Consider the following 21,519-nt stretch of genomic DNA (forward strand, 5'->3'; position numbering starts at 1 on the left):
GAAGGCGAATCTGAAACGTTTTGTGGAGAGCGCAAGGTATGACAAGGCACGGAAGACGTCATAGCCATCCAATGCTGCCGAAGTAGTCCCCAGCCGTGACGAATCTTCGTACCACTGAGTTCTAACTACCAAGGCCTAGAGAGTGAGACTGTCTCTGTGCAAAGGCTGTTTCACTTTAATCTCCTTCACGCACAGGTTATGTTGTGCACCTATCATTCATCCTCATCATCACACTCATTGTTTCCTTACCTGCACCTACCAAAGTCCTACGGCGATGGGCGACTGGCGACGCAACATGTGGAGATGACCACTGAGAGTTGTTGTCAGAGACCTGCACGTAGGCGGCCCTTGGACAAGTGGTCGGTTTGCTCTGCACCAAGGGCAGCAGCACAGTTCGGCAGCATCCAGGGGCGACTGACCAGACCTTTTCAGGACGGCGCTGCTCACCCTGAATAGGGAGAGGCCTAGAAAAGGTGGCCTAATAAAGCTTGCCCTAAAGTATCTGGCCAGCATGCCGCTGCTGGGATCTTCATCCATATCCGCAGTCGAAATAATCAAAGAAAAAACTTATTATTGGAGCATGGAACATCCGTACTCTCATGGACAAAGAGAACATAGCAAGACCACACATCAGAACAGCTCTAGCTGCTAAGGAGCTTTCACGCTACAATATTGGCATTGCAGCCTTGAGTGAAACCAGGTTCGCAGATGAGGGTTTTCTTACTGATCTAGCAAGCGGCTACACATTCTTCTGGAAAGGAAAAGACCAAAATGAGGACAGAATCCATGGAGTCGGCCTGGCTATTAAATCATGTCTTCTGAAGCAGCTTCCGGAAATGCATGTTGGTATCAATGAGAGGCTAATGAAATTGCGAATACCTATCAGCCACAAACGGCATGCAACAATCATCAGTGCCTAAGCCCCAACCCTATCGAGTCCAGCAAAAGCCATCGAGCAGTTATATACCGAACTCAGCTCTGTACTTAGCTCAGTTCCAGCTGACGACAAGATCATACTACTGGGAGACTTCAACGCCCGTGTTGGCTGTGATTATGGTCGATGGAAAGGTGTGCTTGGCAAACACGGTGTCGGCAGAATGATCAACAACGGCCTGCTCCTACTCAGCAAACCTCCTAATCACAAACTCAATGTTCAGAATGGCGAACAAACACAAGAACACCTGGATGCACCCCAGATCTTGCCAATGGCACTTAATCGACTACGTCAGCGTGATGCCAAGGATGTCCTCATCACCAAGGCGCAGAATGCTGGACAGACCACAGACTTGTCCGAACTACCCTACAGCTGTACATTGCCCCTCGTCACCTAAGACGTCCTAAACTTGTGCGCACAGCTTCTACATTGTCAAACTTCAGCAGTCTTCCAACAAGCTCAATTTCCAGAACAGACTAGATGACAAGCTGTCAACAAACGGACCGATCTGTGGAAATGCCTCCGAAAAATGGAACAAGCTCAGGGATACAGTAAGAGAAACAGCTATGGCGACCCTGGGCCCAAAGAAGCGAATCCATCAAGAGTGGTTCGATGAGAACAACGATGTCATTGAAGATCTGCTTGCCAGAAAGAACAAAGAATTCATGGAGTGGCAGAATGACACAAACTCCATCAACAAAAATGACCGCTTCAAATTCTATCAAGCGGAGGCTCAGAGGGAAATCCGCAAGATGCACGACCATTGGTGGGATAAGAAAGCTGATGAAGTGCAAAGCTATGCTGACACTAACAACTCCAAAGAGTTCTATAACGCCATCAGGTCAATCTTCAGCCACGCACAGTCCAGCACTGCGCCCTTGCTCGCTGCAGATGGCATTACACTAATAAAGGACAAAAATGGCATTAAGGAAAGATGGAAAGAACACTTTAGTCAGCTGCTAAACATGCCCTCATCGGTCAGCCAATCTGTTCTTGACCACATATCCCAGCAGCCAACGCACAACCAACTGGATATTCCACCAACGATGGAGGAGTTGAGGAGGGCCATTAAACAAGTTAGCTGTGGCAGGGCACCTGGAAAGGATGGTATCCCAGCGGAGGTGTACAAGGCTCTCAGTGAACAGACTCTGGAGGCATTCCACGATGTGCTAATCAGCATCTGGACGGAAGAAGAGATGCCAAACGATCTCAGGGACGCATCAATAACGACCGTTTATAACAATAAAGGCACACGTGTGGACTTCAGTAACTACAGAGGCATCTCCCTGCTGTCCATAGCTGGCAAAATACTTGTTCGCAACATCCTCAACAGGCTTATTGCTTCAGTGTCAGAAGATAACCTCCCCGAGTCTCAGTGTGGTTTTCGCCCAGACCGCAGCACCGCTGACATGATCTTCGCAGTGAGACAAGTCCAAGAAAAGTGCCTTGAGCAGAACATGAATCTGTATGCTGTCTTCGTGGACCTGACAAAGGCTTTTGATAGTCAACAGAGACGAACTATGGGTAATACTCAAGAAACGTGGTTGTCCTCAGAAGTTTACCAACCTCATTCGGCTCCTCCAAGTTGACATGACTGGAGAGATTCTCTCAGACGGAAACCCTCTGAGAAATTCCCAATATCTAATGGTGTCAAACAGGGCTGTGTACTTGCTCCGATACTCTTCAACCTCTTCTTCGCAGAGGTACTGTTCCATGCCATCCGTGACCTTGACATTGGCATCTACATTAGGTATCGCCTGGATGGATCAGTGTTTGATATCCGTCGCCTAGGTGCAAAAACAAAGGCGCTAGAAAGACTCATCATTGAAGCACTCTTTGCAGATGACTGTGCCCTCATGGCCCATGAAGAGACTCACCTACAGGCAATAATGGACAGATTCTCTGAAGCATCCAACTTATTTGGACTCACAATCAGCCTAGGAAAGACAGAAGTCCTCTTCCAGCCCTCCCCAACCACTGTTCCCTCACAACCCTGTATCACCATTGGCGACACGCAGCTGAAGAATGTGGACAGTTTCAAATACCTTGGTAGCACAATATCTTGTGACGGCTCCCCGGGCAAAGAAATCACTGCGAGGATCCAAAAAGCCAGTCAAGCACTCGGACGACTTCGATCCAAGGTTTTGCAGCACAAGGACATACGCCTGTCAACAAAGATGAAAGTGTACAATGCAGTTGTCCTCACGTCTCTCTTGTATGGCTGTGAAACGTGGACACTCTACCGAAGACATATCAGTCAGTTGGAACAATTCCACCAGCGCTCCCTGAGATCCATTATGCGGATCAATTGGCAGGACCGAATCACCAACCAAGAAGTCCTTGACAGAGCCAACACAACAAGCATCGAAGCCAAACTAATCCAGGCCCAGCTTCGTTCGACTGGTCATGCCATCCGCATGGATCAAAGCAGAATCTCAAAGCAGTTGTTCTATGGCGAGCTAGCCCAGGGAAACCGAAACTAAGGCCACCGTCATAAGAGGTACAAAGACAAACTCAAGATGAACATCAAATGGACAGACCTCCAACCCCGCCAGGTCGAGCTCTCTGCCTTAGACAGAAGCCATTAGCGAGCGCTGACCAGAAAAGCCTGTTCCACCTTTGAGGATGACCGCCGCCAGCGTCTTGCTGCAACTCGGGAGAGACGTCACACAACTGTATCACAAACACCACCAACCACCGGTTCCCATGCCCCACCTGCAACCGCTTGTGTGCATCGGAATTTGGATTCAGGAGCCAAATGCCTGTCCACCTTTGAATGAGATCGCACAACTTGTCTTCCTCGACTCGAGATACTACCATTATTATATATGTATGTACGTATATCGTTATGGCATTATGTGGATCATGAATGTTTGTAAAGGCGATTTAGAAGCAAATGATAATTTACCATTTCAGTTTTTTTAAACGAATTTGTCCGCACTTTTTTAAAATGTGTGTACGAAACGATATATGCCAGTATTTACAAATATAATCTTTTTGCTGTTTGTTGCAAGATTCAAGCTTTTGTACGTTGTTTGTTTCACGGTCTGATGTATGCTCTATTTAAGCCATAACGATTTGTTTAAAAATCTTAGGAACTGGAGAAGGCAAGAATAATGCGGGTTATCAGCTTGAAGTGATTGTTGGAAATGGCATTGTAACAAGTGTTTTAGTTGTCACTATTATCGCTCTGGTGATCTTCATCCTGAAGAATAGATCAAAACAAAAGAAATTACAACTGGGTACGTTGTATTAAATTTAATAACGTATGCACTTTTTAAATATTCAATAGCAATATATACCAGATTATTTAGTGTCTTGAAGGCTTCGAAAGAAGTTTCAAAATTAATTTTGTTCTACTCTGCCTCACCATGTTGACTCCTTGTTCTTCTTCCTCCAATTTATCGCATCCTAATTATACACAGTAGTTATATAATATTAGACAAGATTACTGTGCAGCAAGAGCAGTAAATGATATTAAATTAAATAATGCGAAAACTAGTATCCATGGAATGGTTACCACGTAAATCGAATCTTCGGGATCTTCATTTACATTAGAATGCACTAGTTTAGGTGTACAAATAATATATCGTTCGTCTTGGATCAATACGGATAATTTTGTAACATGCCTTATGTAAATTAATTTTCTTCGCACAACGATGCAGTATGAAATATATTTTTTATGTGTATTCACAAGAGCTTTTCTATTTAATTCACAGACAAGCCGTCTGACGAAAACGACGTTCACAGGTAACACGAATTTCGTATTTGTAAAAACACACACATTTCAAGCCACTCCTACACCTAGAGTTAGGTAGAAGGATACCGGGATATTTACATATGGTGTAGACCCGAATAAGACAATGAATAGACATTGAGAAGAATATCACAATTAGTGGATACAGCGAATCCAAAATATATGTTGCTTTCGCATTTAGTCATTTCTTTTGTTTAATATAATAATTTGTGTTCGTATAATACAATGACTTAATTACATCATTTATAAAACCTGTTCTTCAGAACATTCTTTGACGTAATTTTCTATTCAACCATTGGCACCGTTGGAGATATGAAATATAATTTATTTTTAATAAAGGTTCTACTCAATACCTGATGTGACAGTTTATCCTCGTACATGGGTACACTTTAAAAAAAAAAAAAAATTTAGTCATACACTGGTAAAAGACAAGTCTCATTTTGATGTAATTCTTACAGTTTGATGATGGCGTCTGTATGAGAATGTACCACTGATTTGATATACAAATAGACAACATAACAAAATGATACTGACAATGACAAAAGTACAGCTAATATGTATGTACAGTTGGTTAGTGAGAGAGAATGAGAAAATCTACTAATCCCCTTATAGACATTTAAAACAAATGTTTCTGAAATTCCATCGTTTATAAGGGTTTCTATAAACATTATATCGGACATGTATGTCCACATAAGTTATGATGAATATAACTTTCTTTGACATATTTACCGCAGGGCTCATGTATTAAAGCATTATGTACATAGAAATGGCACAGTATATCTTCTATCTTATACGTCAGGAGCAAATAATGGACGCATTTCCTTCTTGAAAGCAATAGCTATGGGCTCTTGTGCCAAATTTGTTTTTGAGAATATGTATTATTTTCCTTTTTTTACATTTTAGACATGAAGTAGGAACAGGCCTGATTCCAACAGGAGCGAATACCGACATTTCTAATGTGTATGAGAGACTACATAATGAAGGGCAGGTTGATAATCCCTATCTAGAAATACAAAGTACGTCATTCTTCCACTGAGGATCGGTATTTTGTATAAAATCTTTTCATTTAGATTTATTCACAAGTAAAATACAATGTGTTCGAAATACTGTAATGCTGTATTGCTTGTGTTAATAACAAAATCGATTCAACAAGAAGAAGCAGGGCACTAACCGTACAATCCTCCATTCTAGCAAATGTATTCTCTTCATTAACACATTATCCTTAAGGAGTAAAATCTCTAAAGGAAAACAGATTATCGGTTTAAATGAATGTAGTCTTACTTTTTTGCTTTACGTAAATCCTGATAGCAATTTGTTTTTAAAAACTCTAGCTTGACATACGGGCACGATATAAATCCATCAATAAATGTACTCTAGTTTGCACCGAAAAAAATAATATATATAAAGAAGGTAAATTATATAATTCATCGCTGTATATTAAACTCTTTCCAGGAATTTCTGCGGCAACGAGGGAAAGTGGTTCAAGGTGAGATGATTTGATACAAAAGTTGATTAAACGAATTTTAACAGGAAAACGAAAAAGATTTAAATCAGAGAGAGAGAGACAGACAGAGAGACAGAGAATCAAAGGTATATGTTGCTTTCGCATTTAGTCATTTATTTTGTTTAATTTGATACTTTTGTTCGTATAATACAATGAAAACGTGTTCTTCCGACCTTTCTAGGACGTAATGTTCTATTCAACCATTGGCACCGTTGGAGATACGAAGCATAATTTGTTTTTGATAAAGGGTATACTCAATACCTGATGTGACAGTTTATCCTCGTACATGGGTACGCTTAAGAAAAACTTTCTAGTCATACACTGGTGAAAGACATGTCACATTTTCTTGTAATTCTAACAATTAGATGATGGCGTCTGTATACCACTGTACCACTGATTTGAAATACAAATACACATCAGAACAAAATGATACTGACAATGACAAAAGTATAGCTAATATGTATGTACAGTTGAGTAGTGAGAGAATGAAAAAATCTAGCAAAAAGGTTTATCTACATTTAACACAAATGTTTCTGAAATTCCATAATTCCTAAGGGTTTCTAAAAACGTTATCTCGGACATGTATGTCCACATACATTTTAATGACTATAACTTTGACATATTTACCGTAGTGCTCATGTACATAGGCATTATGTACAATGAATTTGCACAGTATAGCTTATATCTGATACGTCAGGAGCAAATAATGGACGCATTTATTTTTGAAAGTAATAGCTATGGAATTATGTACCGAAATGTTTGAGCATATGTAGTATTTTCCTTTTTTACATTTTAGACATGAAGTAGGAACAGGTCTGATTCCAACAGGAGCGAATACCGACATTTCTAATGTGTATGAGAGACTACAAAATGAAGGGCAGGTCGATAATCTCTATCTAGAATTACAAAGTACGTCATTCTTCCACCGAGGATCAGTATTTTGTATAAAATCTTTTTTTTTTTCATTTAGATTTATTCGCAAGTAGAAAAACAATGTGTCGAAATACTGTATTATATGTACTGTTAGTGTTAATAACAAAATCGGTTCAACAACAAGAAGCAGCACATTTACCGTACAATCCTCATTTCTTACACATTTATTCTCTTCACTTACAGATTATCCTTAAGGAGTAATATCTCTAAAGGAAAACAGATTATTGGTTGAAATGAATTTAGACTTAAATTTTACTTTACGTAAATCCTGATATCAAGTTGTTTATATAGAATGGGACGATACAAATCTATCAATTAACGTACTCTCGTTTGGACCGAATATATATATATATATATATATATATATATATATATATATATATAGTGCGTAAATTATATATAATTCAACAGTGCATATTAACCTCTTTCCAGGGATTTCTGCAGCAACGACGGAAATGGATTCAAGGTGAGATGCTTTTATATAATGGTTGATTAAACAAATTGTAACTGGAAAAAGAAAAAGATTTAAATGAGAGAGAGAGAGAGAGAGAGAGAGAGAGAGAGAGAGAGAGAAGCGATATTATTATGAATATCGCCATATTGTACTAGTGTACAATATTTTCAATATATGTACGCCAGAAGTTGATTTTGATCAATATTTGAATTAAGGACTAAGGGACTTCAAGGACGGATAAATCAGTTAGTTTCTGGTGGGATGTGAGCGTGCAGACCCCCCCCCCCCCCACAACTTAAATCATTACCCCTACTAGTATTTCAAAAAAGGTTGATTTTTTTTATTTGATTGACATTATAGTTTTGAACAAAGTCAAATTGAAATTAGGAGGCATATGAAAGGAACTTTAACTATGCATTTGCAGCTTTATCAATCTTTATTCCTAAACTATTCATAATATTTATTTTTTAATTTTCTTTTGGTTCGTTAATTTGACAACATGGGATTAAAGAGGGTAAATTTTGTCTTTATTACGACAATTTTAAATATGTTGGGTGTAACTCATATATAAATTTACTAACGTCACAGTTTGTAAGAAAAAATAATCGGGCTTTTAGATGTAATTAGCAATGGTATTAAGACAATTAAAATGAATCAAGACAGGAATTCGTATTTAAACAGACATGATTTCACTCTGTTTTCATGAAGAACACTTTTGTGGTGTACTTAAATTATAGGATTGAAGTTGAAAGATTTAGTCTTCATACTTCTAAGACCAGTTCCACTTCTAATGAGCAGGAAAGTCCAACAAGTAGCAAGTCTGAGGTTCATTCCTACTTAGAAGTTGCAGGTGCGTCCAATCTGCCTCCTCTCCACCCACTATATATATATATATATATATATATATATATATATATATATATATATATATATATATATACTGGAGATGAAAGAAATTATTTTTCAACTTGATCTTAATAAATTGATACCTACACTTGATACATTTGATATATTTCTTGTGTGCACCGAAATATATTTTACCCATTTTGGTTATACGCTTGCTTTATAATTCTCGACAGGAACATGTTTAAAAAGCATAAGTGATGCCAATGACAAAATCAATAGTCTCCCGAAAGCAATCAGTTTTATTCCATAGGTTTATTTCGGTCTCAAGGAAGAAGAACATATATTTGTTTTTGTTTGCTTACAATAAACATTATAAAGTTAACCTGTTCATTTAAAGCAATATGTTTAAAGTTGAAAGATTTGGCGAATCTGCATTATTTATTTAAATCTTCTTCCTCCAGACATGTCTCAAAACTGACTTTTTCAAACTATATTTTAAACAAAAACACTGAGTCATTTATATCAACTATTGCCTTTTCAGAGCCCACACCATGGAGCATAGATGAAACCGCTAATAGGTCAGTACAATAAAACTAAACAAATGTTCAAACACTGATAATAATAATAATAATAATAATCAGTCCATTTTTTCATTCTTCTTACCTTTCCTTTCTTTGTTTGAATTATGATGCATGCCATACATTAATACAAAACTATTGCTCTGTATTGTGTATTTGTAAAAATAACGCAATGAGACAGTAAAAATAATCTAATTTCTTTCCATATTTCTTTCACATCACCTGATACGTATATGCTTGATAAGGTTCAATCATAAAATGACCATGACCTTGAAGAAAACGCTGAAGGTTAACAATTGCAATGTGTGCATTAGCTTGACTTGTTTTCATGTGTCAAAGACAAGAAAATTTGAATCATTCCAAAAATTAATGAGGTGCAACTCTAAACGGTTTCCCTATGTTTCGAGCTTAACAAACTCTTCATCAGGGACAGACACAATTTACATCTACTAAAGAAAAAATCCAACATAAATCCTTGACTACAGCATGTTTTAATGACGGGAAATATACAAAGGATAATACGAGAAAGAACGAAAGAAGGATAATTAGACAAATGGTCTGAAAACAGACAAATTTACACACACACACACACACACACACACACACACACACACACACACACACCGGAGTGGTCTAGTGAATGATATATATATATATATATATATATATATATATATATATAATTTTTCAAAAGTGCCATTGTAAAGCTTCTGCTGAAGAAAACAACATTAGACAATAACGATTTAAAAGAACTACCGCCCATGGGCTATGAATAAATGACTTCATGATAAGTCTCCTCAACCCCACCACGCTCTCCATCTCTCTCTCTCTCTCTCTCTCTCTCTCTCTCTCTCTCTCAAAGCAGTGATTGTGTTTGAAAATCTATTTCGCACAATTTACAAAAAAAAATTGTTTACGTTAAATTAGTGCACATTGTCGGATCTCGACATTCCACTCAGTAAAATGTAGTAAAGATAGTACTGCAAACCATATTATGTGGAATATTGTTATAATAGTAAAAAGTCATTGTTTATATGACAAATATTCAACAATACCGGCAACACTTTATTGGGTATATTGGTGAGGTTATGTTTAACGCTGGTCTCGATCATAATAGATCGCAAGAAGTAGAAGCATAGATTTGGATAAACGTATGTCTGTCGCTTCGTTTAGAATGTTAATGGCTTTAAGAGTGATATGCATTGCATAGACAGGTAAAATAAAAATATGTTTCAGAAGCTGAATCGAAAACCCCATGAACTCTGTTAATTCTTTTCGGGACGCCAATATCTAAATATTTATTCAATATATAATCTTTGAAATCCATAGACCGTGATTTCTAATTGAAAAAGAAAAGTTGAGATTACATTCCTCAATGTTTTCGCACTTTATTGTGACATATATTACAAACGAGATATTAAAGCGAATCAGTGTTTGTTTATGCATATTTGACTCGTGTCTCTAACTCTAGTACCTTTTGCGGTAATTGTTTGAATGCTAAAACAAATAAGTTTTGATGGAAAAGATATGGAAGATTGGGAGAAAAATAGCACACATATCGTTACTCATGTATTGTAAATTATATGAAGATTGGTGCACAGATCAATAGTGTCGTCACAATATTATCCCATGTGTGGCCTCCTATAGCCGGCGTAGTAACAAATTCCTGTCATTCAATTTTAAAATAGAATATTTTTTTTGCAGATGAGTGCCTATTAATCTGCACCGTTTATGTTAACATGGTTTGCTCCCTCTGATCGGATGCATCAAGAGTTTTGGCAGTCACCACTGGAGATCTAGATTCCAATTACGTTCATTGCGTACTACGTGAAACAAATTATCCATTTATTTAAACACTTTCTATTGCTCTGTTTATTGATAGTTCGCATCGTAAGTGTTAAGTGCTGAGAAACCCACTAATACAGTTGTTGCTTATCCTTATATATGATCTCCATTTAAAGTAGAGAACTGTATTGTCTTTTGTAACATTTTGGTGTACATATGGACCAATTTCAAACCATCACACTTCCTAAACATAACAATACGCATTCACAGGCCATTTAACTGCATGCATGTCTGATTGTCTTGATGCTATAGGTGATAATAGAGTTTATGAATGTAGTCATGGTTAATGATATTGCTTAAGTAAGAAAAATGATCGTGTTTGTGTAGAAGTACATCAACCAACGTTTTCTTTCAGTCAACATCTATAATGTGGGTTGTTCTGTGTTTTATTTCAAATGATATTTCGACGATCAAACTATAAACTTTCATTGTATATACATATATTTATAGACACATTGATATATACACATACACACGTTCCTAGATAAATAATGGATAATTACAAATACTGCCCAAATTAATGTTGCACTTGAAACAAGTAATCATTCTCTATATTGTGATATCGACGGGCAATGCTTATTACATTTACCATTAATGGGTTTCGAACATTTGCTGGTAACATTTTTTATATTTACAGCTAATGTGGCATAATAAATTTTCTGTTGATGTTATTACATTTACTGGAGTTCATTACATGGATGGTTTTATCACCTAATAATTAACAGCCTTATCACATTTTATTCCACGTGGAGAGGGTGACGCGGTCACTCAAAGACCGGAATAGCTCCTCGTCAGAAAATGATGGAAAGATATTTCCGTAACAGGATTGTAGGCTCAAACCAAGACATTTTGTAAGATTCAAAATGTAATTTGCTTCCCTAAAATATAAACTGAAAAATTAAAAATAACTTAAGTTTTGTAAATGAAATACAATAGCAAAAACCCAACAAAAGGAAGCAGTGATGGGAAACATCTACGCTGGGACTCATTGTAGCTGACCAGATTTAAACAACGTGTTTGACGGATAAAAAGAGAAGCACGAACTTTGTCCTATTTGATCGCTTGTTACTTGTTGTAGCTTATTCTTAAAAATGGACATTAATTCTAAATGGCATTTATTTCATGTAATGTGTATACGTTTTATATGTGTTTTTTGAAGGCACAAACTTTAATTTTTAAAAGTAGTTTTCCAGAACCAAGAAATAGATAACTTGCAAATAGGATTGTTCCATGTCGAAATTTGTATATATTTAAATAAATATTTTTTTCTCATACAATAGACTTTTATTTTTGGAGTCTCTATTCTGTCTGTGAGTTTTTCTTTGGAACATCTCTGTCTTTTTTACTGTGTGTTTCCATCGTCTTTGTTTGGATGTGTATTTGCTTGTTTCTGTTTGTCTTTGTGTGTCCCTATAAACCCTTTGGCCCCATAAATACATTTATCCCTATAAATAGTTCTCACAATAAATAAATAACCTAACGTCACGTATGTTCAATTCTAATTGACATCTAGGTGATATTCCCATGTAAAATTCCTTTTGATCCTATAGTGCAAACCACCTATTTTAAAATGCAAGTCCTATAGACCCCCAATCGCCCTCATAACTACTTGTATATGCGCAGTCACGATGATCTGTTGATGCATGTATTGTGAATAGGAAATTTGTGGTATTGAAATTGATTTTTGTATTTTAAACACTTGATGCATTTTTGTGTTATATTAGGTATGAAAAGCTGATAAGAACTTGTCTTTTAAATTATTTTACCTTGTGCCAACTCCACCTAAAAATTGGTTTTGACTGAGTTGAAATTTTCGGTAATGTAATATTTGACTACCTTAGGTGAAAAGGACTAGACGTTCCTAACTTAAGTATCTACATAATTCAATCAGTGGTTAAAATTATAATTCGGCAAAAACTTGATAAAACCTATTCAATGTATCTTATAGTCAGACTTTATCCCATGTAAAACATGGTATCTGAAGGTCCCTTCATTTTCTTTAACTTTAGCTCATATAACTATGCTGGTAGTGTTAGAATTGTTTAATCGCTGTATTAAATAGGTATCTGCCATATCAATTAGCATAAAAATACTCAAAACGAAAACTTACTATTGATATGAAATATATTCAGCTGTGATAATATTTCATCGCCGGACTCGAGGGTAGTGCTGACTCAATCTCAACATTGCAGACATGAGTTTCAAATTCAACATTGCAGACGTGAGTTTCAGATTCAAGACTTTGACACATATTGTATGTATTTGACTTTTGCCGTTCTCCCCCCCCCCCCCCGCCCCCAAAAATGTCTGTATTAACAAATTAGATTGATTTCAATAGGTCTTTAGTTTAACCAAAAACGTATTCCGTATTTTCAATCACTTAAACAACATATACACTTTGCGCCTTTAAATGTAAGTGCATATAAGGGGATGCGAGAGAGAGAGAGAGAGAGAGAGACTGGTAGTCATGAATTCAAAACCCACTGACCATATATCATTTTTATTTCATTCTTGTTCTTATTAAAAAAGGAGCTCGATTATCCCTAACCAAACAACATGAAGACCACAGTTTTTGTTCCCTCATTATCCCGTATTTCAAACTGGTCATAAAATCGTATTAATGTTGTACAAATGGTGATATCAGTGAATGATTAAGTCTTGCTTATGCAAGTATTTTCTTTCGTCTAATTAATAGAGAAGTTGCATCATATACACATCAGCTTTGCAAGTATGAATCAGTCGATCAGCCATAGGAAATTATCTTGTAGAATATATTAATTTGTTCATTTTGAGCTTCATTAATTTTACACATGTGCGGAAGCTGGATGTAGAATGTATGTTTATTGTCTTTGCTTATATATATATATATATATATATATATATATATATATATATATATATATATATATATATATAGTATAGATACATACAAGAAAGCTAGTATTATTGTTTCCTACATACAATACACACAACTGTGCTGAAATACAATTGTTTTGTAAATAATGCAATTATTACTTTAGAATAATGCAGTGTGAGTAACTGGAAACTTTCTTTGAAAACGAGATGTAAACCAGTTTGATATTGTTAACACTGAACTTTGGTTCCTTAGATAGTTCAAAGACAAACAAATACAAAATGCTAATACATCTAATCAATCTTAATGTATGGTTTCATAAAACAAAACCAAGGACTTGTAAGAGTTGTCTGTCAGACAAATTTGTTCATAGAGAACAACCTTGTGACATGCCCATTCATATTTCTATTGTAAAGAGTCTTTTGATACAAATAATTCATTTTTTAATAGCAAATGAAATTGCTGTACATTGTTATATAATCTATCATGTAAGACTGGAACTAATAATTATTCAGAGCATATATTTAGTTCAACTATACCTATGTAAAGACGTTATGCTACTTGTATCCGGACCAAACCGTCGAAGACCTTGCTAATTGTAAACATTTTTCACATGACTTATTTCACCTTCGTGTCCTCGTGGTTAACAAAGAAAGATCGTCATCGACATAATTTGACAAAACCAATTATGACAGCATGGTCGGATGGCAAGCATTGTCTAGACTTTCTGAATTATACATTGATCTTAACGGAAATTACTGCAACCCTAGTTATCAGACACGGTGATATTTTATTGTCAAATTTAACTGTTCACGTCATGACGTAACTACATATCAATCTACACAACTGTCCTGATAGGGCTGTTTAAATATAAGTAACAGTGAGCAAATTTATATAAAACTAAGCACAATTCTGCGTCCTCTTTTATATCTTGGTCACAATTACTTACAATGTAAAATTCACTATACAAGTGGGTCATTAGGTCAAAAGCTGACAACAATGATTAATTGTTTCATTTTCTCCTAAGGACACAGAGAATGTCGTTTTCATTTATGGGTCTCTAATATTTAGGGTTGAAAGTGGGTCACTATTGTGAAATTAGGTTAACGTCTCGTATTCTGAGTTGACGGCATCAAATATCATCAGGTTTGCTTAAAAATCGTAGTAAGTGTTCTGAGAAAACTTTTATGTAACTGCATCGTAGCAATAATTTAAGCCTATGAAATTATTTTAATTACCATGTATACATACACACGGATTAACTGACAACACAAACACATAGATTGTACCATACTGTCATTTCCAAAATTCCGCTATTAACATATATTTTTTTTTATTAGAAGCAAACTACCGACGAAAATCGTGCCTGGAACTTTGAAAATATATATTCTGCGCTAAATGCATATTCAATAACATGAATGTTAATTAATAATGATATCAAAACCAACACTGCTTTGGGCCCTAAAAAAAAAATCTTTTAAACAAGTATGTCATCGATACCAGGTAAACCATCGAGCAACACTACTCTTCTATGGATACAATGATGGAGGCCTAGTAAACACAGTAAACTTCAAGTATAACGAAGTGTAGTGGGCCCCAGTAATCATGCCGTCATAACCCGAAATTTGTAAACTGAATTTCGTCCATTATACAAAATATTTATCATACTTTTATTCTATTATACTTTCATGGACACCAACCGGCTGACCTCTATATGTTCTGAAGTGCTTTACATGTATTATTATGTTTCAATATTCATTAAACAAAAAACTAACGCAACAAATCCATAACTGACATTTATTTTTTAAATCAACACAATAATTGCGATATAAAGGTTAAGCTCAAAAAACCTAATATCAAAACGCTTGTAAAACAAAAGCTGACAAGATAATCACAATTATACAAGCTACTTTGTAACCGCGTTTTACTACAAACGTAGACTGAGCATCACAACGAGTTTGAACTATTTCGTTCATACAGAATCTGGAAAATGCCATTACACATACGAATATTGTCGCAACGTATTACATTAGTACTGTATATGAATGTTAAAGGGGAGATAATGCCTCAAGGACCAACCTTTCGTTTGATAAAGACGTTTGATATATATTTATACAAGATATTGACCGAAATACAAAACATTTTTGTTTAAAATCGGTTGAATTTTATTGTTATTATTATTTCCTTTGTGTTGATACGCGTCATGATTGCCCTGTGCTTTAATCATGGTATCACGGGACGGAAGTGTGTGTATTTGCATCGGTTTTCTATACAATATTTAACAAAACAGAACATAGCATAGTTCAAACCACGTATATACGAACGAGTTAACGAGGTCCAAAGTTTGCAAAATGCGTATTTAGTATTTTTTTTCCTTTTGAAGTCAAATTAAATTTTAATAATTTATGAAAATTGATAAATTTGTTTTTAAATTCTTACCTGTTCAAATACTTTGTTTGCCTATATTATTAAATTATTTAATATATGACGTGTCCTCTTGTATTAATGTATTAAGTGGTTTGTTTTTCCTGCAAAGCATGCCGAATGAGTGTATTTGCATATCCGATATTTAAATCGTGTTGCTGAAAGATCAGCTCCATATGCAGATATCAATTAAATAAGAGAATACATTTAAACAAACAAAAATGAATTGCAGTAATGTGAAAGAGTAGTTAACCAACATAGCAACGCTTTTTCCAAGCGGGTTAAGAAATTAGAATTCCATACAGAGGCATTTATTTTAATGATATTTATTGTCAGTGGCAGATAGACTTTTCGACTTGCAAACATGCGAGAAAGGGAACAACGCAAACATACGAGAAGGGAAACAGCGCATCTAATTACAATTTGGCTGCGATAGGCATTTTTTTTTAAACAAATGTTCATTGGCTGAAAAAAAGGGAATTTAAAGAGAGGATATGATACCAGTAAATTTTTAAGCGTGTATTTAAGGAGTGAAGATCGACAAAGACATGCTATGATGACACGAAATAATTTTCCGCCAAGAAAGTTAAGAACCTAATGGAAGACGAGAGCAAAAAATATTGATTTGTTACGTACACTGATAATTGAGAGTACTGAAACGATAACGAAGCTTTGAAACTAGAATGTGGAAGTATTTCACTCCAAATGAAAATAGGAAATGGATATATATATATATATATATATATATATATATATATATATATATATATATATATATATATATATATATATATAAGGCCAAATACAGGTCAAAAAGGCAACTTAAAAAATAGCAATAGATCATCAGTTTAGAATAATATATTTAGTTATCTAACATTGATATGTTTTAACGCATAATGAATTATATAGGCGAACCAGATAGGATTGCAAAATGTAAATCCACATTTGGAAAGGAGTACCAGTCTTATTTTACAGAGATGAACATTAAAGTCACATAGGTGGTATTTGATGACCTTATAGTCTTTTAATGATATGATAACTTTATCAACAGTCGCGATCCAACAAATATTCTGTGTCGTGGGAATAACTAGAAAGTGGAACATTTTAATGATACACCATGAAATGAAAATCGAACCAATCATCACAAAATGAGTTGAAAATATTATTTTAGAATAATGTCATGCTTTAAATTTTTGTAGCAGCAGGGAAGGTGAACAGACTAATGTTGGAGCAAGTATTCATTGCAAATAAAGCTTCCTACGAGAAAGAAAAGTACAAGGTCAATGACGTCAAACCGAAGCCTCTAACCGACCGAGATTTTCTCTAATTCGGTTACCTCATTTTGTTACTTTATCTTTCTCGTTCGTGTTTTCAAATTTACATGTGTGTTCGTTTATCCAACCTAACACTCATTTTTGGTTGCACCTTCCCTGCTGCTGTTTCATAACCAAAACGTTTATCAACACCTACACGATATCGCGACCAAGGATCATGTAAATGTATCGTGATAAATCCGTGTGGGGTAGTTTGGTACATTTTAAAAGAGGTTTTTGAATTTAATCACATCCATATTCCCTAAACACCAAGTCTGATGAATATTTCGCAGAGTATGTGTATCGACTCCATTAAATACGACTAAAATATTACAGTTATCTCTGATCACTTAAGGTATTTGTGTATATCGCTGAGTAACATAAATCATGTCTGTGTTTTTGTGTCTGCCTCGAGAAAATATCAGAGCTGGATTTGTTTGTTTGTCCAGCATCACATCATCATATGCCACGAGATTATTAATAAATCCATCAAGGTCATCAAGAGATGAGGCTTCATCAATATCGGTGATAAAATTAATACTATCATTGCTGTCATCGTCCCACAATTTTGCGTTTTCATTAAAATCTTTAAGAACACCGTAGCCTCTCTGATCATCAACTGACGGAGGCACAAAATACAAATTATCCCACTTTAACCATCTCATTATTAGGTTAAGTAACAATTACGTCTTACCTAATCCACATGGACCTTTGATAATTGCTCCGCCATTTTTCCAAAACACGATGTACACGACGTCGTGACCGAGGGTGCTCTGTCAAAATGTGGGTTACTTTGCTCAGGAAGTATCATGAGATCTATGAAATCAGCAGATACAACAATAATATGCTTAAATATACCAAGGAGACAGATTATGGAATTTAAATCAAGGAGAGAGATGAAAAAAAATACGAATTGTGTCTTATAATATCTTTCGTCGTAATTCTTCTTAACTGTTGGACGGTTCATTTTGGATATTTATTTCTAATAATGAAGAGATCGAGGATTTGATGACTGATCCTTTTATCGACATACATGAATATGTGGCTAAAAATCATAATATCCTTGACTTTCAAAGAGGAGTAAAATATAAGTTTTATTTTTCATTCTGAGGATTCTCTCGCCGATGAGGAAAGTATACAATTACTATCATAAATAAATATTTGTGCACTTTCCTCACTGACAAGGACGTAATGACAAGCCAGCGACAAAATATATAAATCTAGGGGTCCCAAAATTGCCATGATAGAACATTTATTTATTCTGATGCTTCTATCGTCGGTGTGGAAGTATACAATTACAATATCTATCTATCTATCTATCTATCTATCTATCTATCTATCTATCTATATATATATATATATATATATATATATATATATATATATATATATATATATTAAAAATAATATACAAAAGATATACCCATCTGAATTGGATATATATATATATATATATATATATATATATATATATATATATTAAAAATAATATACAGAAGATACACCCATCTGAATTGGACATATATATATATATATATATATATATATATATATATATATATATATTAGAATAATATACAGAAGATACACCCATCTGAATTGGATATATATATATATTAAAAATAATATACAGAAGATACACCCATCTGAATAAGATATATATATATATATATATATATATATATATATATATATATATATATATATATATATATATATATATATATATATTAAAAATAATATACAGAAGATACACCCATCTGAATAAGATCAGCACCTGGCATGTTTTATTCTCAGTGTTAGGAGAAAAGATGGATCTGAGTTTGAACCGAACATCTAAAGAAGCATCATCAGTTCCATTGATAGCCACCAAAACGACAAGAAATATGCATATACAATCATGAAAGGTAGAGACACAAATTTTGGATTAACAAGGGATGCTCTTCGGGCTAAGCAAAAAGATTTAAAATCTAAAGGAAAAGGAAATAAACCCAATCGGAGTCAACCGATCACACACAAATAAATAAATGCCTTGTATAGCTAAAACGTAATGGGGATGGAAATCCCTGAAGTCATTGTTAACACCTTGTAGTTTAACAACTCTGAGCATTCTGGTTTGGGGCGAGTGACTGAATATTACAATCCGAAATGGCGGGATGTTACACTAAATAAAGATATGAATGGCCTCGAGTATCTTGAGCTCAATGAAAGGGAGACAAAAACAAGAACAGGAGACGATGTCAAAGACATTAGGGACATGAATCCCAAGATGTATGAAAGCACAAGCAACAAACAGAAAGATCCACTTGTTATCTACAAACGGTATGCTGAGCTAAGACCAGCAGACTTTTGTCAACGTGAAGATCCTTAATATATTGGCTCCAACACTATGCTAATCTCGGCGACAAACCCAAAATGGTTTAGGAAACGAGTCGTTGGATAAAACTAAATTGGTCGCATCATGAAAAATAATTGAAAAAAAGGCAAATCTTTCAGAAAGAAAGAAATTAACAAACACTAGTAGCCGAAAGTACCTAATTAAGAAGTTAAAGGGACTTAAACATTCCTCAGCTGATATCATGCACATTTCAGGCCACAAACATATACAGTCTATAAACAGCTACTCAAACATTTGTGACAAGCAACAACATACGTACTCCAATTACCTGAGCAACACAGGAAACCGAAGTAACGATTATGTTAACCCCCATCTCCACAACAAGAAATATCCAACTGCAAAGCAACATACTGTAGTAGGTCAAGTTCCCAGGAGTGTAATATTCAAAAGAATCAAGTTATCAGCAACCCATTCTATGGATCAAACATCACCGTACAAAATATGTTTGTTATGAACCTACCGCAAAACATGAACGAGATCAATAACTGCGCCAACTTCTTTCAACAGGCGAATTATCAAACAAGGGCCCACACAGCGGAAACGTAGGAAAGTTATTGAAAGTTACTTTGACAGTCAGAAGAAATAGCGATATGTGGACATAAACGATATCAATGAAATGTGGTTACGGTTAAAGTGCTTAATTACCTCTTGTTTCTTCATTATTTTTATGTTTCTTGCTGGAATCGTACTTTTGCTTTAAATGCAAATGGCTGTCCTGTTGCTATACTGTCTATGACAACAAACACTACAAATTCAATGTTTGCATGCACATTATTAAAATAAAATTGAATGTTAACTATCAGTCTTGTGTTTTCATTTCATATACTATTGCTACAGGAAACATATAGGAATTAATATGAATGAAGTGTACTGAACTTCTTCTTTGAGCAACATGCATACGAGGGGTTGTGAAGAGTTCACTCCCCTAAAGTGCACATTTATGGCCGTCAGGTTTATCTCCCATATAAAATGAAAACTTGTAGGTGGTATAAATACAATATATGCATAGTAAGTACGCTGTACACATGATATACCACTCGTATAAATATTTCATTAAATACAAACTTGGGCAAGCCTCGTTTCCTTTTACTGAAATATTTATACATCTCTTGGTATATCATCGATACAGCGTACACACTATACATCTATTCTATATTTATACCACATACATTAAAAATAGCATGGCCTTTGAAGTGTTGGTATAAAACAACTTGATTATACCATTATTGGTATATCTATTTGTGATCTGCGTATGAATACGCATAATGAACTTGTTTCTATAGCTATTATACTCTCTAAACATGGATATGAATATCTTGGAATATTACATTTAATAAAGGATAAATACCGAGAACATGATTTTCATGTAAAATATTTTTTATAGAAACTAACATTTTTATACACAAAAACACAACCATATTCAATCCAGGATATAATTATTACTGAGCTCCATCCTGTGTCGTCTGATGTCATCTCTGTAAACACTGATGTTTCCAGTCTCTTCCTCTGGCAACAATCTAACACTGCAGCTCTGTGGTAGAAAGAAAACAATGACATCAGATAAGGAGGAGCAAGATTATGAAGCGACATGAAATCTGATAACCTGTGAGTTAATTGGTTAGTTTGTTAGAGACATGGCTGATACATTTGTAAATGAACATGATGATTGTGTTAGGGAA

General features: G+C 35.0%; 1 protein-coding gene across 5 annotated transcripts in view; it reads left to right on the plus strand.

Annotated features, from left to right (window-relative positions):
- LOC149795917 (synaptogenesis protein syg-2-like) overlaps positions 1-12,110 on the plus strand; it is a 79,876-nt gene extending 67,766 nt beyond the window's left edge. For 3 of the 5 annotated variants that reach the window (XM_089965830.1, XM_089965833.1, XM_089965834.1), the window contains 9 exons: positions 4,030-4,176; positions 4,654-4,684; positions 5,595-5,707; positions 6,144-6,177; positions 6,992-7,104; positions 7,561-7,594; positions 8,320-8,432; positions 8,970-9,006; positions 10,711-12,110. In XM_089965830.1, coding sequence (XP_089821956.1) covers positions 4,030-4,176; positions 4,654-4,684; positions 5,595-5,707; positions 6,144-6,177; positions 6,992-7,104; positions 7,561-7,594; positions 8,320-8,432; positions 8,970-9,006; positions 10,711-10,714 — 626 coding nt within the window. In that variant the 3' untranslated portion in view covers positions 10,715-12,110. The remainder of the gene's footprint in view (positions 1-4,029; positions 4,177-4,653; positions 4,685-5,594; positions 5,708-6,143; positions 6,178-6,991; positions 7,105-7,560; positions 7,595-8,319; positions 8,433-8,969; positions 9,007-10,710) is intronic. The other 2 variants (XM_089965831.1, XM_089965832.1) reach the window with 2 other exon arrangements.
- Positions 12,111-21,519: the final 9,409 nt, after the last annotated feature.

The sequence above is a fragment of the Sinohyriopsis cumingii genome, chromosome 7 (genome assembly GCF_028554795.1).
Source record: "Sinohyriopsis cumingii isolate HCF-2022 chromosome 7, ASM2855479v2, whole genome shotgun sequence".
Classification (NCBI taxonomy): Eukaryota; Metazoa; Mollusca; class Bivalvia; order Unionida; family Unionidae; genus Sinohyriopsis; species Sinohyriopsis cumingii.